Source organism: Neolamprologus brichardi, chromosome 11 (genome assembly GCF_056152115.1).
Source record: "Neolamprologus brichardi isolate AB-2024 chromosome 11, ASM5615211v1, whole genome shotgun sequence".
Lineage (NCBI taxonomy): Eukaryota > Metazoa > Chordata > Actinopteri > Cichliformes > Cichlidae > Neolamprologus > Neolamprologus brichardi.
The window spans coordinates 31,349,477-31,377,350 of NC_142114.1; the positions used below are offsets into that span (position 1 = coordinate 31,349,477).

The window sequence follows — 27,874 nt, forward strand, 5'->3', positions numbered from 1 at the left end:
AAAAGGGTTACATCTCCTGGGTCTAGGTATGGTTTGCCCCTTTGTGGCGAGGGTACCTGGACCTGGGATGTGGAGAATGTTTGGGGAGTGTCTGTCTCCACGTCGGGTGAGCACCGAGGATTTGTTTATGTGTATGTGGGGGTGGGAATGCATGTTTGTGTCTGCGTGCGCCTGTTCGTCTATATGTCAGGTCGGGTCATAGACTCCGCCTCTCTGGGAACATCTCAGGCTCTCCGAGGTATGGAGGCCTATCGCCCCTCACCACCCTCCCTGAATAAAATAAATACATAATTATAATAAAGGTCAATCAAATGGACCAACATGGCGAGGCCATGATGATCCGCTCGGCATCTTTCTTCAGGCAATAATTCTGATGGCTAAAGGGGAAAAAGATCAGCAGTTCCCTCAGGAGTCCTGAGCTAATATATAAAGTATAAGTAAAATACTGAGTATATTACACAAGTACTGGAGTAGAAGTACTCACAGCTGCTGCTTCTTCACTTAATTATTTATTTAATTTAATAAAAGCGAAGCTCCGACGCCGTCAGGCAGGTGGGTATTCCCCTCACGGACAGGGGGCGTGGCCAGACCCCCCGGGGGCGGGGTCAGCGGACACCGCGCCATCCTGCAGGATAAAAGCTGGTCCCGACAGCCTACGGGAGGCTCAGCTGACCGCTCCAAGACCAGGTACGATCACGTGATCACCTTCAGCTTGATTATTTGAAATGCTCAGAGAGTTTGTGATGTCTTCAGACGACATGATTCTGACCAACCACACAGCAGCAAACACCACCGGAGCCGAGGACTGGACGCAGGTGAGCTCACGCGCACATTCAAGCACTTTAACGGAGCTCAGCAACTTTAAATGCGGCTGGATGATCGTGGAAATAAACTCGAACTGTGTATTATTGTGGGATCTACAATAATGCAATAATTGAATGATGAATAAAGTGAAGCTGTTTTCTAAACTCGTATTATTAGATTATATTGGTGTAGTCACGTGATGCTGCAGCTCGTTAAAGGGACAGTACACCGCGCTGTTACTGTGTGTGAATAACAACCCGGAGGAAACCATCCGAGTGTGATTTACACGGAGTCACGTCCAGGATGTGTTTGGTTTCCTGTGATGAGTCTCGGTTGGTTCAGTCTGTGAGCTGCACTCAGAATCAGTCAGTTCAACATCTGCCAAAAGTCCAGTAAAACAATCAGCGCGTGTTTTTGTGCTGCTGCACTAAATCGAGCATCTCTGACTGAAGGAAGTGAAATAAATTCATAAATTTCACTTCCAATAAAATCTTTGAGGTGCTCGCGCTCACCGCTGAACAATAACAACCTGATGGTTTAATGCAGAAGCAGAGAAAGCATCATCATAAACACACACTGGGTTTCTCTCACTCTTCATTTAGTGCACAACTCGTTAAAGACAGACTGAGAAACAGGGTCGCTGTACGAAGAGTTCAGTCATATTTATTTGTATTTATTCTCTTTCTCTTGTACATAATCATGGATTTGTTTATTTTAAAAAGTCTATTGATCTTGATCATAATTAAATATATATTATATGTATTATATTTATATATAGATAATATAAACATATTTAGTTAAAACATATTTTATTCATATTTATACTTTCTCACAGACTGTATTTAAAAGATGGAGGTATCCAACAAGGCGTCGCTCACTGATTTTGAAGCGTCAGTATTTTAGCCATGTTGGTCTTTTGGCACCAGAAGTGACCATATTTGGAGAGGGTGGCGTGCTGTCAATGCTAGCTACTTCCATCGATGGGTAGCTGTGGACGTCAGAGGAACTGCAGTTTGTGATGTTTGGGCCGTGTTCAGTTTTATTCTGTGTAGGAGGAGGCCGCGGTCAGCGGGCACTTTGAGGGTTGTGCGCGCTCGCCGTTATCTTGTTGGTCTTTTTGTGTGTTGAAAACTGAATTTAAACCCTCGTCGGTGTGAGATGGTTAAACTGACATCTTAGAAAGAAGTGATAATGAGACTACAACAGTTTCCTTTTTCTCCTCTCGGAGTGAATTTCTGAACTTCCTCTGGGGTTTTTTGTGTTTCCCCCACAGTTTGTTTGTCTCTATTTTTAACACTTTCACTCCCACATCTGCAGCTGATGTTAACTGACCTCACCGAGAGACGAACGCTCGCTGCAGCATCGATTAAAGCACAATCGCATTAAGAGTCATGCAGCTCTAAGAGCTCGAATAAGTAACAAAGTAACGTTTGATGTTTGTGCTTCATCGTGAAGAAATGTGAAGTTTGCAGTGTGTGTGTGTGTGTGTGTGTGTGTGTCAGCCTGCTGACCGCCTGCCTGTTTCCCTGCAGGTGTACGTCGTGGTCAGTTGGATCCAGCTCGTCATGGCTGTGCTCAGGTCAGTGTCTTCATCCTCCACAGGCACAGCTGGAAAGTAAACAAAAGGCATTCATGAGTAATTTATTTTACTTCAGTCACGTTCAGTACTACTACATTTTACTACATTTTAGTGACATATACATTTGACCTTTTGATATGTAACGTAAGCAAACTGAGTAAGAGACCCACAGAGCTACAACCTAAACACCTACACGCTGTTTTTTACTATAAATCTCTGAAATCCTGCATTTTTAATACTGCGAGCGCTGAAGAAGACTCCGAGTCGTCATCTCGGCTGTTGGACGTTCCTGTACAGAAACTTGTTTGTAATGGGCTCAGAGCACATTAGGCTTTTATTACTGGTTCATTTACCCAGTGTGGGACCAGTGGGAAAGACCTGAGGGGTCAGAGGTCACAGCGCTCAGACAATAGAGGCAGACACAGTTCCAATCAGCTGTTTTTCTTTCACGCCATCCTTATTAAACGCAGAGCTCTTCCCGTGAGGTTACAGTATTGTGAGGATGATGTGTGTTTGTGTTTGCAGCATTCTGGGTTCAGGCTCCATCATCTGCTGCCTGATGTTACGGGGACTCAGCCGGAAGCCCGAGGTCAGCCGCTTCTCTGTTCTCTGACGCTTTGCACAAACTGTGTGAGCTAAACTGTGGTCTGAACTTTAAAGTTAAAATAATGAAGAGGAAGTGCTTATAAAAGCTGGACGTGGCCGCTGTGAAATCACCCTTTGTGCTATCCAGTTCTCTTTTCCAAACCTCAGCCGAGCCGCTGATGTGAAACTAGGCGTGATGAGAGGGGGCTGAACACTGACACTGTACCTATTGTTCAACGCTTTAACGAGGTCAGATTTCCCCGGCGCAGAGGGGTCAGCAGCAAAGATGTGCTGTCGTTCACATATTTATATTCAGAGTCAGCTCTGCTTCTAACCTTCATGTGGATAAGAAGGAAAACATTACGTAACCGCTGGGTCCACTCATCGTTTTATACAGAAGAGTCTCTAAGTAGGAAAAAGACACCCGATCAGTCACAAAGAAGCCCCACCCTGAGACATGCGTCACCTTCTCGAGTCCTAATGAGGTTTATAAAACCGCCGTCGTGTTTATTCAGTGAGACGTGAAACCCACCAGAAAGGTCTTCAGGTGAACAGGAGACTCGTTTTCTCATAAGCTTCTGTCCAATCGGACTTACCTCTACATCAGCGGTCTCCAACCTTTTTTGCGCCATGGACTGGTTTATGCCCGACAATATTTTCACAGACCGGCCTTTAAGGATAAATACAACAAAATAAAACTAGTACCAGTACCGAAAAAAGGAAGATTTATTCATAACACACGTGAAAAGACCCAGGAAAACCGAGTTAACAATAAAAACGATAACAAAATAACGCTGAAAACCGATAAAAACCCCGAAAACTATACATTTCACACCTGAGCCTCAACTCTTGCGGCCCGGTACCAAACGACTCGCGAACCGGTACCGGTCCGAGGCCCGGGGGTTGGGGACCGCTGCACTACAACCAGGAGTCGCCCCCTGCTGGTCATCTACAGTAGCCTCGCTCCGTCCAGCTTTTAAAATCATTTCTCAGCACACTGTAATCCCTGTGTGTGTGTGTGTGTGTGTGTGTGTGTGTGTGTGTGTGTGCGTGCAGCTGCAGCCTCTGATGCTGCTCAGCATCGCAGACCTGCTGCTCGCCGTGTGCTGGCTGATCGGCTCCATCCTGTTCTTTAAAGACTGCACAAGCCGGAGCACGCACTGTTACTACCTGCACATCGTGGAACAGGTGAAACAACACTACACAACACTACACAACACTACACTGGACTGCTGTGGTTATACTGTAAGACAAAGTGACCCACGGAGTAAAATCAAACTGAAAGATCCGAGGGTTTGTGTGTATGAGGTAGGGCTGCCACGATTAGTCGACTAGTCACGATTACGTCGACTATCAAAATCGTCGACGACTGATTTAATAGTCGACGTGTCGTTTGAAGCTTTGTAAGATCCCAAAAGACGCAGGAATAAGTAGTAGGATTTAAGAGTGTAATAACGGACTGAAACAGAAGATGGCAGCACTGCATGTACAAGGATGCCAGCTGCCGTTAAACCCCGAAGAAGAAGAAGCTGTGTCCCAGAATTCATAGCGCAGCCCAGCTCAGTTTCCAACAATGGCAGCAGCTAGTTAGTTTTAATATTACTCTTATTATTCTTTCTGGGTCACAAAATAAACGTTTAACATATTTTCAGGCGAGAATGTAGCTGTGTAAACCTCAAATATCTGCTCAGTTTATCAAGACACCACATATTTTCAAAAGCGCTCCGACGTTTTCGGAGACGTCTGTTAGCCACTAGCTCGATAGCTAGCCGGGGGCTAGGCTAACTAGAGCCGTGAGAACACCGGACTCCCGGCAAATCGTTTTCAAACCCACCGCCGTCTTTCGCTACTCAGGTTAAACATGATATATAAGTCACTTAGATAACTTAAAAATGTTATTGTTTGGCTTTTTTTAGTATTTTATTTGTTCCTGAGTAAATCGGTTTGGCTGAGATTAAAGTTATAGTTTTTACACAGCTGAATAAACGTCAAGCAGACAGCTGATTATCAGAAGTGTGAGATGCTCGAGAATTTACTCCGGTGTCCTGTTATATTTTAGATAGCAAGGAGTTTATTAAACTTCACCGAAACAATCTGCAAATTTCATTAAAATTTAATAAACTATCATCTTGTCTTTATTTTTAGTTAGCACATACCTTAAACACTTAAAGCTGTAAGCTAATGATAGTTATATAAGAGCAGATGCTGCTGGTGAAATAGGCTGTAGTTTTACGTCCAATGGATGATGATCTGATTAGTCGACTATCAAAATAATCGTTTGTGGCAGCCCTAGTGTGAGGAGCCCAGGTCAACTTTACTGATAAAGCTACTAAAATAAAATAAACAGGGAGACGATCGCTGGCATGAACTCCGATCTGACGGAGCAGCAGCTCTGACAACACGACGCCACACACAATTTTCCAGATGAGCGACGGAGCGTCGGTGATTCCAGTGCGGTGGTCAGACCACACCGGTAACACTTCCACCTTCATCACGTGACCCCAACATGTTCAAAACAAGCTCCACTTCAGACGGGCTTCCTTTGTTCGCTTTACTTTGTTTCAGGGGAAAGTTTCAGAGTGAAGCGTGGAGATGCCGAGGGATTTCCATATTCTCAAAGCAAAGTGTTTCCTGAGAAGTCAGCCAAAGTTGACCCCACACACAACTGAAATACAGAAGCTGAGCGTGTGCCAACAAACAAAAAAACAAGAACTTTCACACAATAGAGTCAAATGTTTAACACATGGAGCACATTTACAGCTAAAAGCAATCATCAGATTTTATCCATAGTTATCAGAAAAGAGTTTTTTAACCACACAAGAGTAAGTTTAGCAAGAGGATTTGTGCTAAAGGGCAAATCACCAAAAAAAGGAAAAGGAAGTGGCAGGAAAAAGGTCGGGGCAGCAATCGTGATGAAAAATTGAAAGAGAAACAAAATAAATTCAATCAGCTCAAGGAAACAGCAAACTAAAGAGAAGCTGAGCTGCTGAGCTTCTCTCTCTAAATGTTTTATCATCAGTGACTCATCCGCTTCCTCCAGCTCCTTCAGTCCCGTTTACATCAAATAAACTGGGTGCGGTTTTACCTCTGTTTCTATGACAACCAATCCAGCACCCGAGGACGAGCGGGTAAATGACAGCTGTGTCCCAAAACGTCGGCTGCATCCTCTGGAGGCCGCGTTTGAAGGCCGATTACGTTACAGCCAGTCGACGAAGGCTGTCCCAATTCGTCGACTCCTTCAAATGCGTCCTTCATTTCCCCAAATTTGAAGGATGGGTCGGGTGTGTCCTTCGTGGCCCACCATATCCCAGAATTCATAGCGCGGCCCAGCCAAATTTCAGCTGCCAACAATGGCGGCCGCTACTAAGTTTTAATATTACTCTTATTAATCTTTCTGGGCCACAAAATAAACTTTTAACATATTTTCAGGCGAGAAAGTAGCTGTGTGAACATCAAATATCTGGTTTATCAAGACATCGTATATTTGCAAAAGTTCGCCGACGTTTTCGGAGACGTCTGTTACCCACCAGCTCGATAGTGAGCCGGGGGGTTCAATGGTCACTCCAGCCGGCGAGAGCAGTGGACTCCCGGCTTCATCGTTTTCAGACCCGTGCTCTTTCACTACTCAGGTTAAACATGATATAAGTCACTCGGATAACTTAAAAATGTAATTGTTTGTCTTTTTCTGTGTTTTATTTGTTCCTGAGTAAATCGGTTTGGCTGAGATTAAAGTTATTAGATTAAATAAAACTTTATTAATCCCTCGGGTGGGTTCCTCTGGGATTTTCACACAGCTGAATAAACGTTAAACAGAAAACTGATTAAACAGAAGTGTGAGACGGTCGAGAGTTTACTCCAGTGTCCTGTTATATTTTAGACAGCAAGGAGCAGACTGCCGAGTTTATTAAACTCCACCGAGACAGCGGTGACGCTAATCTGAAGGCTAGACCGTCACATTTCACAGCCTCGCACTTCCGGCTTTCTCGGTCTTTGAACGACCCGGCCCACGTAGACCGCGAAGACCGGGTCCTCCGAAGGATGCAGCCGACGTTTTGGGACACAGCTGACGTCTCTGTTGACAAATATCTATCGAGTGAGCTATTCTGGCCCAGATGACCAGATCCTGAACTGGGTCATTCTGGGATGAAGTGGGGCAGCAGAACCAGGACAGGACAGCCTGGAAGCAGAAAAACATCCCTGACCCACATCTCTCAGAGCAACAACCCCGGGTCAGCTGCCCCTTTTGGCTCTCGCGCTCTATTAAAGTCTGAAAAGGGGGCGGGGTGTCAGGTGACCCGTTTAGAAAATCAGCGCGGCGAACGTGAGCGAGGATTTGTCTCATCACAAACTCTGTTTCAGGTTTTCTACATGGCCTCCTTCTTCTACACCCTCAACTACGTTTGGAACCTCTACAAAGGAATCAAGGAGAAGTACTGCAGCTGCATGGATGGATACTCTGTACAGGTACACATCTGTCCAGCTGCCAGGGCAGCGAAACACACAATAGACAACAACGACACTGGTAGTAAACAAAGCTTTCAGGGTTTTGTTTGCAGCTCATAAAGCTTAAGAATAACACAAACCTGACGGGGTCAAACTCTGAGCAGCCCACAGCTCCCAGTAGACTGGTTGGGGAAACCTGAGAGGATAAAAAGATGCTCCAGTGTCCTAAACGTGGCACAGACCCCCCCATGTTTGGTCCTGATGCTTCAAAATAGTTTTGATCTGGTACCTGATTACAGCATGAACAGCTTTGTTTGTCTCAGTAAACACGAGGCTGTACAAACCATGAAAAGCTGATCCACACATCCACACTGGACGACTGTAACTGCCTCTGCTCGGCCCTCCAACACTCGTCTCTTTACCGGCTTCAGTTCATTCAAAATGCAGCTGCGCGTCTTTTAACAGCTACGAGAATCCATGAACGCATCACTCCAATTTTAGCCAAATTACAAACTGGCTCCCTGTTAAATATCGCATCGATTTTAAAATTATTTTGTTTTAAAATTCTGAATAATTTAGCGCCCAGCTTTCTTTCTTGTGACAACTTCATTTAAAATTTTCCAATATGACAAAAGTACAGAAAAATATAACTCAAATTGCGATTACAAACACTGCCATTGTGAAACTGGTTACGCCACGCTGTGGCAAACCATTTGGATGCAGAAAATGTGTAATCTATGGGCACATACAAAAAAAAAGTACTATCACGTGAACAAGGCAAAAAACAAACAAACAAACAGAAAAAAAAACAAAAAACAAACAAAAATAGAATAAAATAAATACATAAATAAAAGGGGGGGCTGCATTGTGCGCAGTTCTTTTTGGCTTGCTACAGATAGTAGGTGGCTTTAAAGAAAGAGAAAAAAACCCAAACACAGATAAAAGCAGGCCCAGCTATCTCTCTGAACTCCTCCACTTATACAATCCCAACAGAGCAGATCGTCCAATCACAGGCTCCCAGCACAACCTAGGAGGTGACCGGGCCGTTGCATCCGTGGCACCCAGACTCTGGAATAACCTCCCTGTTCATTCGTACCGCCGAGTCCAGTCTTTTAAATCACATCCTAAAACTAGTTGCTGTTCTAGCTTGTTGTGTTGTTGCCTATTGTTTGTTTTATTGTCTCGTGCTTTTACTGACTGTGAAGCACTATGGTCAACATCGTTGTTTTAATATGTGCTCTATAAATACATTTTGATATTTTGCATCCTTGTGCAGGTTTCCAACCGAGTGAGCACAGCGGGTAAAATCGTTGCTCTGGTTTCATGGTGAGTGAGCGCCACAGCCTCTGTGTGGATGCAAACACACACACAGTACTGATAACAGTGAGTCCTCCTCTTGTGTCTGCAGTCTGCTTCCTGTGCTGCTGATGCTGCCGGTAATCATAGAGGGGAACATCAGCCGCTGCCAGGCCAACCTTACCGAACCGTACAGGTGAGGTCAGAACACAAAGTGTTCAAATCCACGATTGTTTCCACACAGACGCTCAGTGGGCTTTCTCCACATCCAGGTGTCTGATGATGCACACCGGAGCGCTGTTCCTGATGTCGGGCGAGCAGCCGATGAGCCGGAGCTGCCTGTACCTGCACACCTACCACATCACCGTCTTCCTCATCACCGTGCTCGTCACCCTCCTGAGCATCACGGTGAGTTCACGTCGCGCGGACGCGTCTTATTCTACGAACATCGCGTGGAGGTGACCTCTCCTCTCCCCCCCGCAGGTCCTCGTGGTCAAAGCGCGCTGTATTTACAGGCGCATCGTGACCTCTAACGGTTACCTGGGCAGCGAGCAGCGGGCCTCGTTCGGCGTGATGGACCGGAGGATGGTCCTGTACCCGCTGGTCTTCGTCTTCTGCTGGGGTCCAGGTTTGTTCGGCGCGGACTCTGATTGGTTCTTGTTGACGACAGACGCGGTCAGCGAGGTTTCAGCGTGTCTTTGTTTGTCGTGTTGTTTCCTCAGCGGTGATTCTGGCGTTTCTGCGAGTGGCGGATCCCGCGGCGTGCCAGGGCAAAGCCGGGGTGGTGCTCTACATCCTGCAGGTGAGTCCAGAGAAACACGACATTCACACTTTGAGCTCGTTTACCTGTTTGTGGTGGAGTGTCGTCTTTTTCTGAGGCTGTCAAACAGTTTGTGGTTGAATTTGTGTGTCGGGTCATTTTGTGCTCTTTGTGTAACCATGTCTCTCATCAAGCTTCCTGTTTGAGCCTTCGTGACTGCTTGACTGGTCTTTTGTTGCCTTCTGGTTTCTGCGATTCATCAGATATTTCAGGCTCATCGTTATCGCTCACTCGCCTCTCTTTTCACGTGTCTTTGACCCGAGCGTGTCTTGTGTCCTCAGGCGTTAACCTCGGCCTCTCAGGGCTTCTTTAACTGTCTGGTCTACGGATGGATTCGCGTGTCCCTGCGCCGAGCCCGCAGGACGTTTTCGTCTCGAGACGTGGACACTCAGACGCCTCTGCTGCGAGCGCAGAAGAGGAGGGGCTACCAGACCCTGCAAACGCTCGCCTGAGACGCACCGAGACTGAGGGGGTGTCTCTGCCATCTGCCTCGAGAGGAGAGTCTGAACTTTCGCTTTCCTCGAGGGGAAACTTTGTTTCTGCATCAAACTTCCACCTATGATCCTGAAGCACTGAGGCGAGAAAAAAGGGAAGAAGCAGGAGGGGGGGGGGCTTTACACCGAGAGGAAGAGCGACGCCGAAAACAGGATTTGAAAGAGACGCGACATCATCACCTGTGAGCTGCGTCGCACGGACGGGCCTCACAGGGGTTTGTTCAGGCAGGTCACATGACCCCTGCTGGTCACGGCGCACAGTGAAAATGAAGACGCATGTTTTTGGACGTTTGTATGTTTTATGAAATGTGCAAATGACAGAAAATTATTCCCTGTGTTCTGTTTTTGTCCAGATTTAATTTCTGAGACTTTTTGTAAATATGCTCCTTTAATCACGTCTGAGTTTGTTTTCTTTTTATTTCTATTGACTGTTTATGCATTAAAACAGAGATTTATACAGAACGCAGTCGTCGGCTTCCTTCCTGTCATTTGCAGCTCCATCTCCACTCTAAGGTTACGTCCACACGTACCCGGGTATTTTTGAAAACGCAGATTTTTCTATGTGTTTGCAGCTTTCGTCCACACGTAAACGGCGTTTTTGGTCACTGAAAACTGAGATTTTTAAAAACTCCGGCCAGGGTGGAGATTTTCTAAAACTCCGTTTTTGCATTTACGTGTGGACGAGAAAAACGCAGAAAACGCAGCGTCAAAGGTGCGCGCCTTTTTTGACGTCACACTGTGCACCACGTTATTGTTTCGGTGAAATGAATTTCTACAATACTGTTACTGTTAATTGTCTCTGCAGTGTTTAAATGCTTACATATACACACACAGTTACTGTCCCTCCACACATACGACTCGGTTCTGCTTCTATGCCCCAGCTTTGTTTACTATTTCCCACCGAGGCTTCTAGACTTCTGATTGGCCAATATTTCTACACGGTTAGGAATATAGCACCACCTGCTGCTTTGGCATGTTCCTAGCAGCGTTTTCCTTCATTTCTGCCTTTACGTCTGGACGGGATTATTTTTTAAAACGGAAAATCTCAGTTTTCAAAAATACCCGTGTACGTGTGGACGTAGCCTTAGACTCCAGATCCTTTTCCTTACTCTTCTTAGATTAGCTCATCTGTCTGACACCAGCTCTCTTTAGACCCCTCCCTTCCCCTGTGGTGGGTCTGCGCTTCCACAGGCCCCAAAAACGTATTCTCAACAACAACACAATCAGCGATCGATCGATTTTACTTGCTCGCAAGGGAACGCTGGTTGGAACGGCTCTTGGAGCTCAGCGCTCCTCGAGGAGCAAGGAAGCAAGGAAGGCTTCTTCAAAGAGGAGCCTTCCTCACAGCTATTTATTGAAAACAGCTACACAACAATAAACACAAGCACCTCCCCTCATAATCCCCCTATGGTTCTAAAAGATAAGGCTGTGTGTGTGTGTGTGTGCATGTGTAAGCACCTGTGTGTGTGTGTGTGTGTGTGTGTGTGTGTGTGCACATGTTTGTGTCATGGTTGTGTGTTTGTGTGACCTCCTGCTGATCACAGAAGGATCATAAAAGCAGGAAGCTTACCACACAGGAAGCAGATCTTTCATAGGATGTGCCTAATAAAGCCTCCCCAGCACCAGAGTAGCAGGGGGAGGTGGTCAGGATCAAAGGAACGTCTTTGATCATATAGTTTAAACTAAGACTTACAAATTTAAGAAACACAATGACAACAATTAACAATTTGACTCCAACACCCCGCCTGCTTTCTTTTGATTGGGCAGCTTGTGGAAGCCTGCTGAGGGGCTACGTGTGCTTTGTGTGTGCTCAGTGCTGTAGAGCTGCTTCGAGGGCCGGCGTCCTGCAGGTTTTAATATCACCCTGGGCCAACACACCTGAATCACATGATTAGTTCATCATCAGGCCTGTGGAGCACTGCAGGACATGTTGAGGTCATGTAGCCGTTAAATCAGCTGTGATGGATCAAGGACACGTCTCACACCTGCAGGACTCCGCCCCTGAGGCCTGCAGTTGGACACCTGTGCTGTAGAAGATGACTGTATGTCAGGAAATCTGTGACAGTAGGAAACACACTCGTTTGGCTTACAGGGATTTAATTTAGTTTGCTGCTTCAGTGTTTTTATCACAGAATGAAACATTTTTAATATTTATGTGAAAGAAATAAGGATTATGTCTCCTTTAACGCCTGTAAAGAAAATTCAAAGGTTTGAAAAGTCGACTTCTGTTCCACGTGGAGGTTCAACACGCAGCCTCGGCTCACAGGACCAGAGCGTTTTACATTCATGACAGTCTTCTGATCTCTCCTGGAGGCAAACATGAACGAACATATAAATATGTGTATGTAGGACAGCGTCTGCGTTTAGAGACGCTTCATTGGACTTATAGACGAGCAGCTCTGAGTCTGATGTGCAGGACTCCTGCGTCTGCTACAGTAAGGATGTAAGGATGTAAGGATGCATCCTCGGTGTGTGTTTGCACGAGCGCAGATTCCTCAGATGTGTGACATCAGAGGCTTTCTGTGCCCGCTGACCGACCGAGGCCGTCACACCACACGACCATCGCTTCTTTCACGTCGCTGCCTGACCTCACTCATTATGGGATGTCCTGTTCACAGGGATCCCTGCCAATTCCCATCGTCCGCTGCGGGCGTTTCACGGCAATCTGCACAACAATCAGTTTGCTCTTCAGGCAGACGTCAGCGTCTCTGAAATGTTGGCGTTCGTGACGTGAATCTGAGCCCCGTGGGAGAGTTTGCAGAGCTTCACTTTTAAACCACGAAGAACTAAAGAGGCTTCAAAAGGTCTCAGGGTGAATGTTTACCGCCACATTCACACACACGAAGTGTTTGATTTACAATGTTGGTTTGCACTCGTGACATTAACGAGCTCGTTTGGATTCACGTCATAAATGATTCAAAGCCTGTGAACACGAATACAGGGCAGAGACAATAGAGTCAAAAAGACTGAACGCAAAATGAAAAGAGCGTTAATGACGTCACGTGCACACTCAGAGACGGAAACTTGTTTAGCATTAATGTTTTATTTATGACACTGATGTGTTGTTACGCAGTGATTGTGACGTATGTTGCTCTAAGGCAGGAGTGGGCAACTCCAGGCCTCAGGGCCCGTGTCCTGCAGGTTTTAGATGTGTCCATGATCCATCTCAGCTGATTTAAAGGCTAAACGACCTCCTCAGCATTTCTTGAAGTTCTCCAGAGGCCTGGAGTTGCCCACCCCTGCTCTGAGGAGTTTATCCTAATGGGCATGTCTGAACAGAAACGAACACCAGGGGGCGCTGCAGTCTGTGTGTAGACTTTATTAAAACTGCACAGATGTATCAGGATCTTTCCCAGGTAGTAAAATGAGAACAGCACGTGACATTTTGCACCGTGCGGTCGTTCAGATGCAGATCCAGTGAAGTTATGAAGCGGACTGTGTGAACGCTGCAACAACAACATCCACCTGTGACGCTGTCTGGAGCTTTCACCTGCAGAAATCAGGTTTACTGAAGCATCATCGTAATAGAAGCTACGTGACAGCTGAAGAGGGCGTTGTAGGTTTCTCCTCCACAAAATCAGCAACTTTCTTCCTCCCGTTGAACTGTCTGCTCAGGTGAAACACGGGGGGACGCACACTTTAGTGCTTTACTCTGCCTCCATACTGCTCATCGGTCACGGAAACACACATTTTGCTCCACGGAGGAAATATCTTTATGTTCAGCAACTCATCACTCTTTTAAAAATGGCTCAAAGCTTCAGTTCAAACTTACCTTCCAGGCTGAGCTCGTGTGCCGAGCGCTGGTCACCACCGTCTCAGAGGAGACGCCGTAGCCCTGACCTTTGTGGATCAGCCACTGAGATTCATCAGCGAGCGTCACTCTGAGGGAAGAGAAAACGTAACGAGTCTGACGCTGCGCTCGTGAAGCATCTGAGAGTCCGAGATTCGAGCTGTCAAAGCGCGTCTGTGAACTCAAGGAAGGAAAGGAATGAATCTGAGGATGTAAGAAGTGCAGCAGTCGGACGCAATCGGAGCCTTTTCAAAGAATAGCAAAGAGATGTCAAAGCTTCGGCCGTGGTTTGGTTAAAAACGTTTCTAGCCTGGAAACAAAAACCAGTCTGGGCTCAGATATGATGACCCATCATTGCAGCCGTCAGCAGGAGCTGCTGCAAAGTGCAACTGAAGAAAACTTTGAAGGAATCTCAGGCAGCGTCTTTTTCTGTGGCGACGGTTGACTCCAGATGGACATCAGCAGTAGTGACAGCAGCAGGTGAGCGTGTAGCCTGACCTGACGCCGGTGTGGCTGAGCGGTCCAAACGTGGACCAACTGGATCCAAGCAGTCAGACCATCCATTCAGCTTTGTACACGGGAGAGTTGTAGAGATCTGTGACCCGACAGGTCGTAGTTGCTGTTTCCTCCTGTCACAAGGAAACGTTGTTAGTTTGATGTAATCTGTGTTCTGTACAATCAGCCACGCAGCTGCTTTTAAACCTCACCACCACTTTTTACCAGAGAGGCAGACATTTTATAGTCCTGACAGACTCCTGCTTGGACTCAGTTATCACTGCTGTTCGTCTCTTGGCAGATGAGCCGGAGTTTCCACGCTGCTGCTCGTGAACAGGTTTCATCACATCAGCAGAAAGAGCTCAACCTGCACGTATGAAAGGATGTACTGACGTGGATTTCTAGCCTGTAACTAAAATATGCTGAAATTTTATGACACATTTAGGACAAAATTTGTAACTTTTTATATTTAAATCTAAATGTTACAGGGAACTAAATATTTAGCTAGTATGCAAATTTACTGGTCAAAGAAAATATCAAAATAAAAGCTGTGTCTATATGTCAGGTCGGGTCTTAGACTCCACCTCTCTGGGAACATCTCAGGCCCTCCAAGTGTGGAGGCCTATCTCCCCTCACCACACTCCCTGCCGGTGACTGATGTCCTCAGGGGTTGGTGCGTTGGTGGTTCCTGGTGTCCGGGGCTGGGCACTCAGGTATGTACCAGTTCACTCCTGGCGGCTACTTGGCGGGGCCTGGTGCCTGTTGCTCGGTCAGGCCTCTTCCGGGGCAAAGGGGGCCCTCGGGCCTCCGGCCTCTGTGCCTGCGGCTCGGTTCACTCTGGCACAGCTGGCTGGCGGGCACACCAGTGCAGCCCCCTCTGGCTTCTGCTCCGTAGCTACTGGGTGACCCCTCGTCTGGGGATCCCCCGCCCTTCCCATGAAGGTGGCACGGATGCCCCTCCGGTGGTCCTCCTTGGGCTCTTGCACTCTGGGGCCTCTGGATGTCTGGGGCCTGGATCTCCTCCATGCCTGCTTCATGCCCTGGGGGACAGGGCTATGGCTCTCTACATCCTCTAGCAGACCATTACATGGGGAAACCTTTTGAATACAAGCGCGCCGACCCACACAGGTGTGCACACAGGTGTTCACTTAAATCACACCTTTCTTGGCTGCTACTTCAAAGCACATTGTGCGCTGTCTGTCCTGCGTGCTGCACAACAACATTCAATATTTAGTATTTACTGCTGTTTACACTTAGCTAGATTAATGCGATGGTGTTGTGTTTAGTATGTTGCTTTTTGTTTTTTGCTTGTTTTCTATTCTTTTTCTCTCAACAGGTGATCCAGGAGATTTTTATTTTCCCCCCTTTCTCACTGTCCCTCTCCCCTTCTGTTTTTCTTTTCATTCCTCTTTCTTTCTCCCTTTCCTATCCCTCACTCATGTCTGTCCCGTCTGTAACAACTGAAAATAAAATAAAATAAACAATAACAACAAAGGTCGATCAAATGGACCAATACGGCAATGCCATGATGATCCATTTGGCAAAATAAATCCATTGGGTATCCTTGTTGGTCTTCAGACAACAATTCTGACGGCTAAAGAACCAAATGGGACAGAAAAAAAACCCACCAACAACAGCGTAAGGAAAACGCTCGAAAGCCTGTGAGCAAAACCAAAACCAACCCTTTCCTATTGGTCGACCAATCAAAAAATGATATGGCAACATGACATTTAGTTGTTTAGGCGTGTTTTGTATAGTTTTATTATTATTATTGTATTGTTTGTTTTATATAGTACAGAAATTTCCTTTAATTGGAGGCCCCTGTATGATTTAATTACGCAATCGAGCATGCCATAAGACGTACGCGAACTTCGTACTTCCTTTGAAAAGTAGTCTCTGAGTTGCATGTACCGGTAGAAATCTGTTTTCTCTAGACTATACCGATCTTTTAAATCTTGGAAACTCATCAAATGGCCATCTTTCATCACTGTACAAATCGCTGTTATTCCTTTTTGTTCCCACTTCCTGAATCCTGAGTCGTGAGCACTGAGTATAACACCAACAACATAGGCAGCCCAGTTTAACATCTTAACCTCCCTTTCCAACTTACTTTGTTTGACTAGGCCAAACCATATCTCTAGAGTGTGGGATGTTATAGGATCAAGGAAATGCTGTAAAGTTTTCTGAAGTTGCTCATTTCCAAGAAAAGTCTGGGACATCCCGTACTTTTATTTCAATGTCTTTCCATTTAGCATCAAAGTTCTGATCACACCACTTTATCGCTGGTCTGGTTTGGGCCGCATAGTAGTAATCTTTTAGATTAGGGAGTCCCACACCACCTTGCTTCCTAGATAGTTGTAATGTTGTGTATTTTATTCTAGGCCTTTTACCGTTCCATACAAATCTAGAGATGAGCCTATCCCAGTCCTTGAATTTTTCCACTGGGATCTTAACTGGCAGAGATTGGAAAAGGTATAATAGCCGTGGGAGGATACTCATTTTTATTGTTGTGATTCTTGCACTAAAGTCCAGTGTAAAGTCGACCATCGGTTTAGATCGTGTTTAATCTGAGTGGTCAGTCCATCATAATTAGTTTTAAAAAGTTCACTCAATTGTTTCGTCACAGTTACACCCAGGTATTTCATTTGTTTTGCAGTCCAGTTCAGTTTAAACTTATTTTTAACCTCTTCGGATGGCAAATAATTGAAAGCCATTATCTGAGTTTTGGTCACATTAATTTTGTACCCCGAATGTTCAGCAAAGATATTAATTACATTAAACAGTGGAATTAAAGTTTGGTTTGGATTTTCTAGGTAGAGTATGATATCATCTGCAAATAAGCTGATGATGTGGTCTTCCCCTTTAATATTTATTCCTCTCACTTCCTCACTTTGTCAGATGGCCTGTGCCAGGGGTTCAATATATAGAGCGAAGAGAAGAGGTGAGAGGCAACAACCCTGGTGGGTACCCCTCTCGAGAGATATTTGCTCCGTCAGGCTGCCATTGATTCTAATTCGTAGGAGATTGGTAAATAGATTTGATGCACATCACAGCACCGTCATTAAAGCCAAACCTTTCAAGCACGGCATATAGGAAGCTCCAATCTACACTGTCGAAAGCCTTCTCTGCGTCCAGGCTTACTAGGGCCGCACTGCCCTTTTTTGTTTCTATCGAGTTAACTATCTGAAGAGTCCTTCTTATACTGTCTTGAGTTCTACGTCCTGAGATGAAGCCAGTTTGGTCTTCATTTATTAAATCTGTCATAATTGCCCCATATCGCTTAGCAATTATAGATGTGTATGTTTTGTAGTCCACATTAAGTACCGATATAGGTCTGTAGGTGTTACAATATTCGGTGTCTTTTCCCTCTTTAGGGATTACTGAGATAATCGCCTCTCTCCATGAGGGAGGGGCTACACCCTCCACAAGGGTATGATTGAATGATGACTGAAGCATTGGTATCAACTCCTCCTTAAAGTTCTTGTACCACTCTGAGGGAAACCCATTGGCCCACGGTGATTTATTAGCTTTAAGTGGTCTCCCAAATTTTTTACATTTTCATTGTAAGTGGGCTAAAGCAGTTAATTAAAAGTAGTCTAACATAAATGCTGTAATTTATTATTATTTTAATAAACATGTAACTTGGATGGATTCGATGCTGGCGTGACCACAGTGGTCCAAGTGTCCGCTCAGGGAGTTTGTGCGTTCAGACATGTGAAACATTAGAGGGAACGTTGGTCACTGCAGCTCAGATAAAATAATTATTGTGGGTGATTTTAACATCCATGTAGATGCTAAAAATGACTCAACATGGCATTTCATCTGTTATTAGACTCAATTGGTTTCTCTCAAACTGTAAAAGAACCCACCCACCACTTTAATCACACTCTAGATCTTGTTTTAACATATGGCATAGAAACTGAACATTTAACAGTGTTTCCTGAAAACCCTCTGCTGTCTGATCATGTTCATGGATGTTAAAATCACCCACAATAATTATTCTATCTGAGCTGAGCACGAAATCAGAGAAAAGTCTGAGAAATCAGACAGAAACTCTTTTTAAGACCCAGCTGAATAAGAATCAGGAGGAGGAGTTGAGAGGACATGCCTTATTTCCTGCTCAACTGGTTACCTGTCACAGGTATGAGTGTCGCAGTCCTGGGTCGGTGACCGAAGGTTTTCTGGTATGTATTATTAGTTTAGGTTTCTGAGTCTGTATTTCTAGTCTTGGTCCTTTTGTTATTCCTCCCCTGTTTGGTCAGTCTGCATCTCTGTGTACTTCCTGTTTTACTTGAGTCTCCCGTCTGTTTTGCTCTTCCCTGTTTTGTCTGTGCCAGCCGTGTTCCCAGGTGTTTCCTCTTTGCCCTGTTCTCCACTTGTATTTAGTGTCTGCTTCTTCCCATGCTCCTTGTCACATCGTGCCCTCTTTGTGCTGCGTCTCCTCCCTTCGTGACCCAAGTATTCTTAGTTTCTAGGTGCCTGTTCCCCAGTTCTGCATTTGAGGTTTTGTTTGTTTTTGTCACGTCTATTGTAATGAGGAGTTTCCCTCGCAATAAAGCTGCGTCCTAAGTTAACTCTCTGTTCTGCATTGTGGGTCCTTCATCTTTCCTGCACACAGCATGCTGTCACAGTGAGCCTCTGAGCTGCTTCACTTTCACTTTGCTTGAACTGCCTCGCTCTCCTGCGTTGCTGGTAAGTCCTTCGTTCCCTCACACTGCAGGTCATTACTTCACACAGGTGTAAACAGGTGTTCTATTTGCAGGTCGCCTCCTTCCTGAACCTGAAAGTCAGAATGAAGCGAGCTGCTTTCACTTTGGCGTGTTCGTGTTTCTCAGGAACGTTAGGCTTGGATTGGTGCTCAGACTCTCCTCCTGCTGCTGATCAGCCTTTTTGTTGTTACTGTGACCTGTTACTGCAGATGTGTTTTGGCTTTAGTTAGGGGTGGATCAGGTGACCCTGCACCTGAACCAGCCCTTAGTAATGGTGCGAAGTGCTTGCAGAGATGCAGATGAAGAACGTGGATTTTATTTAATTATTATGAAGCACGGGTGGATCTAGAGACATTTTCTTAGGGGGGCATGGAAATTAAATGGGGGGTTCAAATCAAAGCCTTTTTAAAGACATATGTTACATATGGTTACAATAGTTCACATGCAGTAAATCTGCACGTTTGTGTAACTGAATTATTTTCTTTAGCCCACATAATGAAACACCTCAGTTACACGTGTGAGTTGGGATGTTATGTACTGTATAACCTGTATAATAAATAAATATGTAGCCCAGTAAAGCTACACAACATGGGGCGGTTCATTTACAAACACAAGTCTAACTGAAGCTTCACACTTTGTTTGTTAGAAAAAATCAGATTGTTGCTTAAATTTACACAAATGTCAGAAATCTGCACCGTCATGAACAAAAAGCTCATTTTTCACGTTTCATCCTAAACAACGAAATCTCACGTGTTGCCTTTTTTCTTTCTTTACTGTTTGTGTGACAATAGTATTCAGGAAAAAGCAAAGCTTTTATATATGTTTTATCCTAACTCTGGGTTATTACCTGTCATTAAAATTAAAAAAAAGGAAGTCTGAACGTTCGACACAAGAAGGAATAGAGACTCAGCTGCAGCTTGTTGCTATGTCAGCTTAAATCAGTCATGTGATTCGGAGGTGCAGCACACTGAGAGTGAATAACACTCACCTTCAGTCCATTTCCACAGTGTCATAACCAACCAGCTGTGTGAAATCCACGGTGTTGTTCAAAAAGTGCTCTGGAACAATAATAGGCATCGGTTGCTACTGACAACAAGAAATATAGCCGCTCCACGCTATGGACTGAACCATTTGTTAATGGTAGGCGGGGGGAGTGGGGGTAACACTGTGCAATATATTCAGCTTTAGAATTTATATTCAGTCTTAACTGTAGCTCGAAGTGTTAATGCGATCGTGGCTCAAGAGTTGGGAGTTCGTCTTGTAATCGGAAGGTTGCCGGTTCGAGCCCCGGCTCGGACAGTCTCGGTCGTTGTGTCCTTGGGCAAGACACTTCACCTGTTGCTAACTGGTGGCGCCAGTGTCCGGCAGCCTCGCCTCTGTCAGTGCGCCCCAGGGTGGCTGTGGCTACAATGTAGCTGCCATCACCAGTGTGTGAATGTGTAAAGCGCTTTGGGGTCCTTAGGGACTAAGGGGTATACAAATACAGACCATTTAATGCTGTCTTATTTAAATATACATCACTGTCATCTGCTAAACTAGGGTGGCAAGAGATCATTTCACTGTGAGTCCATCAGACACCTTTGCTGTAGTTTGATGTTTACTCTCTGCTTCCTTTATAGTGATCTACTCTGCAGAGGATGTCCAACCAACCATACACCACGGAGATGTCCTACTATGAATATGAAGATTATGATGGATTTTGTGTTTTTAGTGTGGTGAAGGAGATCGGCCCGTACATCCTCTCCATCTTCTGCATCCTGGGCCTCGTGGGGAACAGCTTGGTCATTGTCACCTACGCCTTCTACAAGAGGATCAAGTGCATGACTGACATCTACCTGATCAACGTGGCCATCGCCGACCTGCTGTTCGTGCTGGTGCTACCATTCATTGTCTACAACGAGCTGTGGTCGTGGCCGATGGGGCAGGTGGCCTGCAAGCTGCTGCGCGGCTCCTACAGCGTGAACCTGTACAGCGGCATGCTGCTGTTCGCCTGCATCAGCACCGACCGCTACATCGCCATCGCCCAGGTTCGGCGCAGGCGCTGGCTGTCATACAACTCCATCATCTGCGCCATCGTCTGGATCTTCGCTATACTCGTGTCCGTCCCCACCTTCTACTTCTATCAGTGGTACGAGCCGTCATACATGACTCACTTCATATTCGACGATGATAACCAAACTGATATCCAGAGCTCGACTCCTGCGTACGTCTGTGAGCTCAAGTTTGAAGGCCCAGCCACGGCGGGGAGGGTGGCCGCCCCTATCACTCAGATCAGCGTGGGTTTCTTCCTGCCACTCTTCATCACGATCTTCTGCTTCAGTGGCATCATCATCACCCTGCTTAAGACCAAAAATCTCCAGCACCACAGAGAGGTGTGGGAGATGCTGGTGCTTGTGGCCGTGTTCATCATCTGCCACCTGCCCTACAACATAGTGCTGCTGTACGACACGGTCACCATGTTTCAGGAGCGCTCGTGTGATGAGGCGGACACGCTGGAGATGGCCCTGAGAGTGTCGCAGACCATTGCTTACTTGCACTGCTGCCTGAATCCGATGCTGTACGCCTTGGTGGGGGTGAACTTCAGGAACCAGTTCAGGAGGATCTTCAGGGACCTGTGGTGTCTCGGAAAGGCCCCACGCCGCTTCTCCAGAGTCACCACCGACTTCTACATGTCCTCCACTCTGCGATCGATGGACGGGTCCAGCAACAGTGGCGCTTCATTCACCATGTGAAGACATCCGTGTGTTGATCTCTGAAGATCCAGGTCTCTAACACCGAACCCGATTCACGTCTGTCGCACCAACGAGATTCCTCAAGATAAAGAGATCTAACGCCGAGCTGCACCTCTTATTCTGATTCATTATTTTGATCGTGAAATATCCAAACTCCTGCATTTTCTTTCTCTTGTGATTATTTTGTGAGTGATGACTGTCAATGTTTTGTCACCTGAAACGGCGGCTGAACGTGCAGAACCACGAAAACACGTCTGATCTCTCCTTCATGGCGGCCTCCTCGTGCACCTTCGACCTTTTTTCAGCACTGCTGCTGTCTTAAGGAAGCCCTGGCGCCATGCGCAGCTCTGCTGAATGTGTGACTGGGCGGTGAATTCACTGTTTCATGCATGTTTTAGCTGGAGATCAGAGTGTGTCTCTTCACCAATGTTCTTATAATAAAAATGCACTAAAATGTTGGTATTCAGTTTAATCAGTACAGTAAATGATGACAGAAATCATGTGGGCTTTCCTTTGAAAAATAGTCAAACAAGAAAAATATTCCAATAAAATATTGTAAATACAGGCCTCAATTACCCAGCTTATTTTTCCAAGGACATGTTTTGCTGCTCTTAACTGATTCAAGCAGTCGTTTTGTTTTTGCACAGCCCAGCAGAAGTCTGTGCAAAAATATATGCAGAAAAGCGTCTCGCATGTGCGTGACAGTGACGCACTCGATATACTTTGGTATTGTTCCCTCTGTGTGTGTGTGTGTGTGTATTAAACAAATAAATAAATTCCCCACTCGCCCCTGCAGGCGGTTCATCCTTCAAGCTCGGGTCCTCTACCAGAGGCCTGGGAGCTTGAGGGTCCTGCAGTATCTTAGCTTTTCCTAGGCCTGCGCTCTTCTGGACAGAGATCTCCGATGTTATTCCCGGGAACCACTCACCTAGCTTGGGAGTCACCGCACCTAGTGCTCCACTGAGACCACCGTTACCTTCACCCTCCACATCTTCTCCAGCTCTTGGTATTTTTCGAGCTTTCCTCTCAGTCCAGCCACTGGTAGGATTTCTGGATATCAGCCACCTCCTCTATCTGCCGGAGGTACATACCGTGCAGGGGCCTGTCCTTCCATGATGGTTCCTCCTCTTCTTCCTCTTTCTTGGGTTTCTGCTGCCTGAGGTGTTCACTGAGCACACGGTCGGTTGGGGCCATCTTTGTGATGTATTCGTGGATGTTTGTTGTCTCATCCTGGACTGTGGTGCTGACACTCACCAGTCCCCGGCCTCCTTCCTTCCGCTTAGCGTACAGCCTCATGTAAGCTTACATATATGTATATATATATTTTAGGGGTGCAACGATACACAAAATTCATGGTTCGGTTCGATACTTTGGTGTCACAGTTCGATATTTTTTCGATACAAAAATATGTTCATGCCTTTTTAATTTGTCATTGATTAAAATTATAAATATATATTTTAACTCAAAAGTACAGTTTTTAAATTTAATGTTGCTGAAACAGCAAAGTAATAAAATAATAAATCTATCTGATGGAGAAATCACTCATCTTTGGAAAAGAGAGTTTATTACAGAGAAATGTCTCTTTCCAAAATAAAAGCTCTACTATACGCTTCTTCTGGGCTATATTCTCAGCAGCATATTAAACATATCAGGTCCCCATAAGGAGAATCATGTGCTAACGGCTGTCTAAATGACTCGGCTAAAGTTTGTAGCATGCGTGCTTGTTGTTTTTGTCTGCTTCCACTTGTCTTTGCACGAGGATGATGTCGGAGTAAATGTGCAGTCATATTCGTTGTGTTCCCACTAGTGCTGTCAGCGTTAATCTGAAATGACGTTAACGCCACAACACGGCAAATCTCCGTTAACGAGCTACCGCGGATCGCCCCGTGCGTGGGGCTGGACGGCCAACACGTTAACGAGCTAACTGCGCTAACGTACTAGTTCCCACCAATGTAATTGAGCATTGCTGGCACATCCAACATACTGTTTTACTTTAGTCCATGACGCACTTACCTTCAGGGTCATACGTCACATGAAAACCAAAATAGTTCCAAACGCCAGATCTGAATGAGGGTGGGGGAGGTTCAATTTGCCATGTTGCAACGAGCTTAGCTTCTGTCTTGCTAGCTTGCGCTGCGCTCAGTGGATCTGCGTTCGACTACTGGCCAGAATCTGGAGGTATTTGAGTGACGAGGGACATTAGAGTCACTGATCCCATCATGGACCGCCCGTCTTACTCGCTCCACTCCAGAGTACTGAGGCAGCAGAGCTCCTTCTCCCTCAGACTGATTCAAACCGTGTGTGCATGGACACATACAAACCAAACAGACCATAAAGAATGCTTGAGTCCTACCCTTCTCTATCAAACTGCGGCCCTTATTGCGACAGGTGAGGCGATTTGCACAACTATTTGCTAGATTTATGCTTTCCCAGTCTTTTTCCATCCAGGGTCTAATTATCCAGGGCCGGGTTGCGGGGGCAACAACCTAAGCAGAGACCTCCCTCTCCTAGCCACCTCCTCTAGCTTTTCCGGGTGCCAGCCGAGAGACATAGACTCTCCAGCGTGTCCTGGGTCCCCTCCCAGTGGGACATGCCACCTCAGTTCAATCAAAAGATCCTCACAGATGTTGAGCTGCATACAGATACAGACAGGAGAACTCGATCATGTGTTTCTCTGTGAGTTTGATGTTTTCAGGCCAAACTAGTTTCTCTGCTGGAAAACAAACTGATGTTGAACATCCCCAAGGTGTTGGGGCAAGGTGTTTCTGCGCAGTGTACCAGGGGCACGGAGAAAAGTTGTCGTACCATAGGCACGAGGAGTGTGTGTGTGTGATCAAACACTGCCTGTATGAGTCCACAAGAATCGCAGTGATTCTTTTACCTCTGCAGAGAGGAAGATGACTCGGAGACTCTCAGGATAGGAGGAGGATGAACACTCACCTGGTTTTCCTCCTCCTCTATCACGGAGTCTGAATACTTCCTGTTTCTCCCTCACCTGTGCAGAATGGCTCCTCCCCTCTGTAGTTCCAGGTAAACGTGGTAAAACACAGGATGTGTGTAACACAGACCTAAGGGTGCTATCTTTATCTTTAAATTGCTTACTGATGGAGTTTTCTAATAGCTGTGATGAAGCCGGGGGTCCCTGAGCCCAAATAATGATTCAATAATCATCAACCCCAATCTGCTTGACACTGAACGGTTTTATTAGTTTATGATTTTACGAAAGCTCCATCCTCTGAACAGGCTCTCACTGGACATGTGTAAAAACTGATATAATTTCATCTTCTTGTTTTCAGTAGTCACTGTGTGAACAGCATTTCCCACAAGCCCACAGACATCCAGGGTTACAGCTGTCAGTGTAATGTGAGAGGAAGTGAGGATGGTTTTCTTTAAACACGTGGAGAGGAGCCAATCAGAGGGACAGAAACCATGGCGACAGAGACAAATATAAAAATACTCACATTTAAAAACAAATAGATTAAAGATTTAATACAAAGAGGGAAGCATGGTGGTGGCGGGTTTGTCACTGTTGCCTCACAGCAGCGAGGTCCTGGGTTTGAGTCCAGCCTTTTCTGTGTGGGTTCTCTGTGACTTCCTCCCACAGTCCAAAGACATAGATAGGTTAGCTTAACTGATGATGATGATGACTGCTGTGGAAAAATAAAGTGTCAGCTCTTCAGTTCCCCTCCTGTGGGTAGTGTCTTTGTTCCACAGCAGGGACCTTAGTTCCCACAGACATGCAGGCTGTCGTCTTTCCTCGTGTCAGAGACGCCTTTGAGGAAGAAGATCCGTAGACATTATTGTGTATATGAATGTGTGCAGACGTTTGTCTAAAGCTTACAGTTAGTGGGGTGTTTGTTGTGAAGTCTGGAGCCTCCTAGTGGAAGAAAAGACACATGACAGTCTGTGTGAGGGTGGCCTTTATTATCAGGAACTTTGAATCATGTTTACTGGTTCATCATTCGACGGGATCCCAGGTGGCAGTTATCAGAGAGTAAGTTGTAGTTGGGTCCTCCAGCACTCACGAAGTCTGAAACTGTCTTTGAACCCTGGAATTCTCTAGAACTGACAGACTGCAGACAAAACGAGACCGAAGGTCAGAAAGAATCAAAAGTTTGGATTAAAATAAACTCTCTCTGAATGTTTCAGAAATAAAGTGTCTGTAATCAGGAGTCTGCAGGATCTCGTTTTGGTTTGATGTCAAACATCTTTCACTTTGGTCTGGTTCCAGTGGTTTCTGTTGGCCACCAGTATACACACCAGCAACGAGCTGAACAGACTAGCTGTTTGTGGACTTGTTGAACTTAGAGACACAACAGAGCCACGTTTCAATGGACACGCTAGTATTTGAAGTTTACCTCCCAGGCCGAGCTCATGTGTCGAGCATCCGTCACGACTGTCTGAGAGGATAATCCGAATCCGTCTCCTTTATGGATCAGCCACTGAGAGTTATCACCTAACGTCACCCTACGAAAGAACGAGAGGTTTGAACAAACATGTTTGTTATTCCAGCACGTGTGACGTGTCGACCTCAGCTGGTCTAACACATCTGCTTGCTTTCTGGAATCTAAACAACTTTGCACAATGAAGTCACAACAGCACAGTGATCAGAACGATGCGTTTAAGGGTTTTAGCTGTTTGTACAAACTGGAATATGCATTAAAAAAAGCTCCACTGTTGTCTTAAGTATGATGTTTGTGCCGCCATCAAAGAAAACATCTGGAGCTTTTGTTTGTTATGTTTCAGAATTAAAGTCAAAATAACTAATGATCTTCAAAAGCATCGAGATTATTAGTTTCAACGTCTGTTTGTTTGGAAATGTTTCTGTGTTCAGTGGACCGACCGAACCCCGGAGTGGCTGAGTGGTCCCAGTATAAATGGCATCCCCTCCAGCGGCCTCTTCATCCTCTCAGCCGTGATCACCGGCGAGTTGTAGAGACGGGTCAGATCCTGACCGGACCGGTCATAGTTGTAGTTGCTGTATCCGGCTGACAGAAGGAAACAGGAGGTTTATTGAAACTATGCTCTACAAACATCACGCAGCACCACTGCGAGCGGCGTCAAGCCACACGGCGCTTAAACAAATGAAACACTCACGGCCGGACGAGGCGTCCACAGTCAGAGCCAGCAGAGTCAGCGCAGAGAGCAGCGCTTTGAGGGAAGCCATCGCAGGTTTGTCTCAGTCACAGACGTGCAGCTGAGGTTTTATAGTCCTGACAGCATGACGGTCTCCCCTCTCGTGTTTGTCTCTTGGCAGATGAGCTGGGATTTCCACACTGCTGATGGTAAACAGCAGGTTTCATCATCAGCAGGTCATCGCAGGACTCTGCAGAGAGCAAACACAGCTTCCTGTTAGCAGAGAGAAAATACGCTGAAGACTTCTTCTGCTTCACGTTCTGGTTTCCCACCTGTGAGCTGCAGTTCCTCCTGGATGGGCCTCAGACATCCAAAGGGCATGAGCGGTTACTGGGCTAATCATTTATTTATCTTCCTGTTTTATTAATTGATTTACTGTCTGAAGTCCACCTCAGCTGCAGGTCATCCCGTCCGTGTCCATGTCAGCCCCACAGTTAGAGCAGCTTTGAAGTCTGAAAGGACTCAGGCTGGATCAATGAGCTGTGAGCTTTTGGGGTGTGAACGAGAGTTTGTACGTGAATTTAGATGCACTCGTTTGGGTAAAACTCCTTCCACAGTCACCTGCAGTGTAGCTAAACTCTCCTCAGCAGTTTAGCTGCAGCCGTCCCGTCCAAAGCTCAACGTTCGTGCTGGATGGCGTAACTTCAAAATTTCCTGAGCTGCCAAAAAGCAAACAAACAACCTACACAAAGCTTCTGTCCCAAATAATTATCCCTAAGTTTCTGCTCACTGGTTCAAACAGGAGTCAGTAGGTTATAAGAGCTTCACAGTAAAGCAGTGTGTATGGGGCTGATGTGCACACTGCACAAAGATCAGAAACAATGCAAACCCAGCTCACAGGGAAAGGAATCGTTTTTCTACGAACGATTGTTGCAGGAAACCCACCGTCCCGTCTGGCAGTGTGGAAATCAGAATTGTTGTTTGAAGGCCAAAAAGTGGACCATGATGGCATTTACTATAATGGATAATAGATTTAATTTGTTGGTATTCA

The 27,874-nt window shown here is 45.9% G+C and overlaps 2 protein-coding genes and 1 pseudogene across 3 annotated transcripts; 2 read left to right on the top strand and 1 right to left on the bottom strand.

Annotated features, from left to right (window-relative positions):
- Positions 1–669: 669 nt before the first annotated feature.
- On the top strand, positions 670–9,995 carry tmem116 (transmembrane protein 116). Its single transcript, XM_087848593.1, has 11 exons — positions 670–815; positions 2,337–2,383; positions 2,909–2,972; positions 4,025–4,156; positions 7,328–7,432; positions 8,688–8,737; positions 8,820–8,903; positions 8,980–9,115; positions 9,191–9,335; positions 9,430–9,509; positions 9,809–9,995. Exons 1-11 carry the CDS (start codon positions 726–728, stop codon positions 9,977–9,979), a joined length of 1,104 nt encoding a protein of 367 aa, XP_087704719.1. The 5' UTR covers positions 670–725; the 3' UTR covers positions 9,980–9,995.
- A 10,657-nt stretch (positions 9,996–20,652) lies between these two features.
- LOC102785550 (C-C chemokine receptor type 6 pseudogene) lies at positions 20,653–21,747 on the top strand (annotated as a pseudogene).
- A 2,908-nt stretch (positions 21,748–24,655) lies between these two features.
- On the bottom strand, positions 24,656–27,172 carry LOC118455413 (uncharacterized). Of its 2 annotated transcripts, XM_087847884.1 has the most exons (5): positions 27,156–27,172; positions 26,845–27,073; positions 26,591–26,735; positions 26,106–26,214; positions 24,656–25,519 (listed from the first exon to the last, which is right to left on the bottom strand). In XM_087847884.1, exons 2-5 carry the CDS (start codon positions 26,912–26,914, stop codon positions 25,424–25,426), a joined length of 420 nt encoding a protein of 139 aa, XP_087704010.1. In that variant the 5' UTR covers positions 26,915–27,073; positions 27,156–27,172; the 3' UTR covers positions 24,656–25,423. The 2 variants fall into 2 exon arrangements, with proteins under 2 accessions (XP_087704010.1, XP_035770178.2); XM_035914285.2 differs by lacking the exons at positions 24,656–25,519; positions 27,156–27,172 and adding an exon at positions 25,651–25,820 and having other exon boundaries at positions 26,845–27,062.
- Positions 27,173–27,874: the final 702 nt, after the last annotated feature.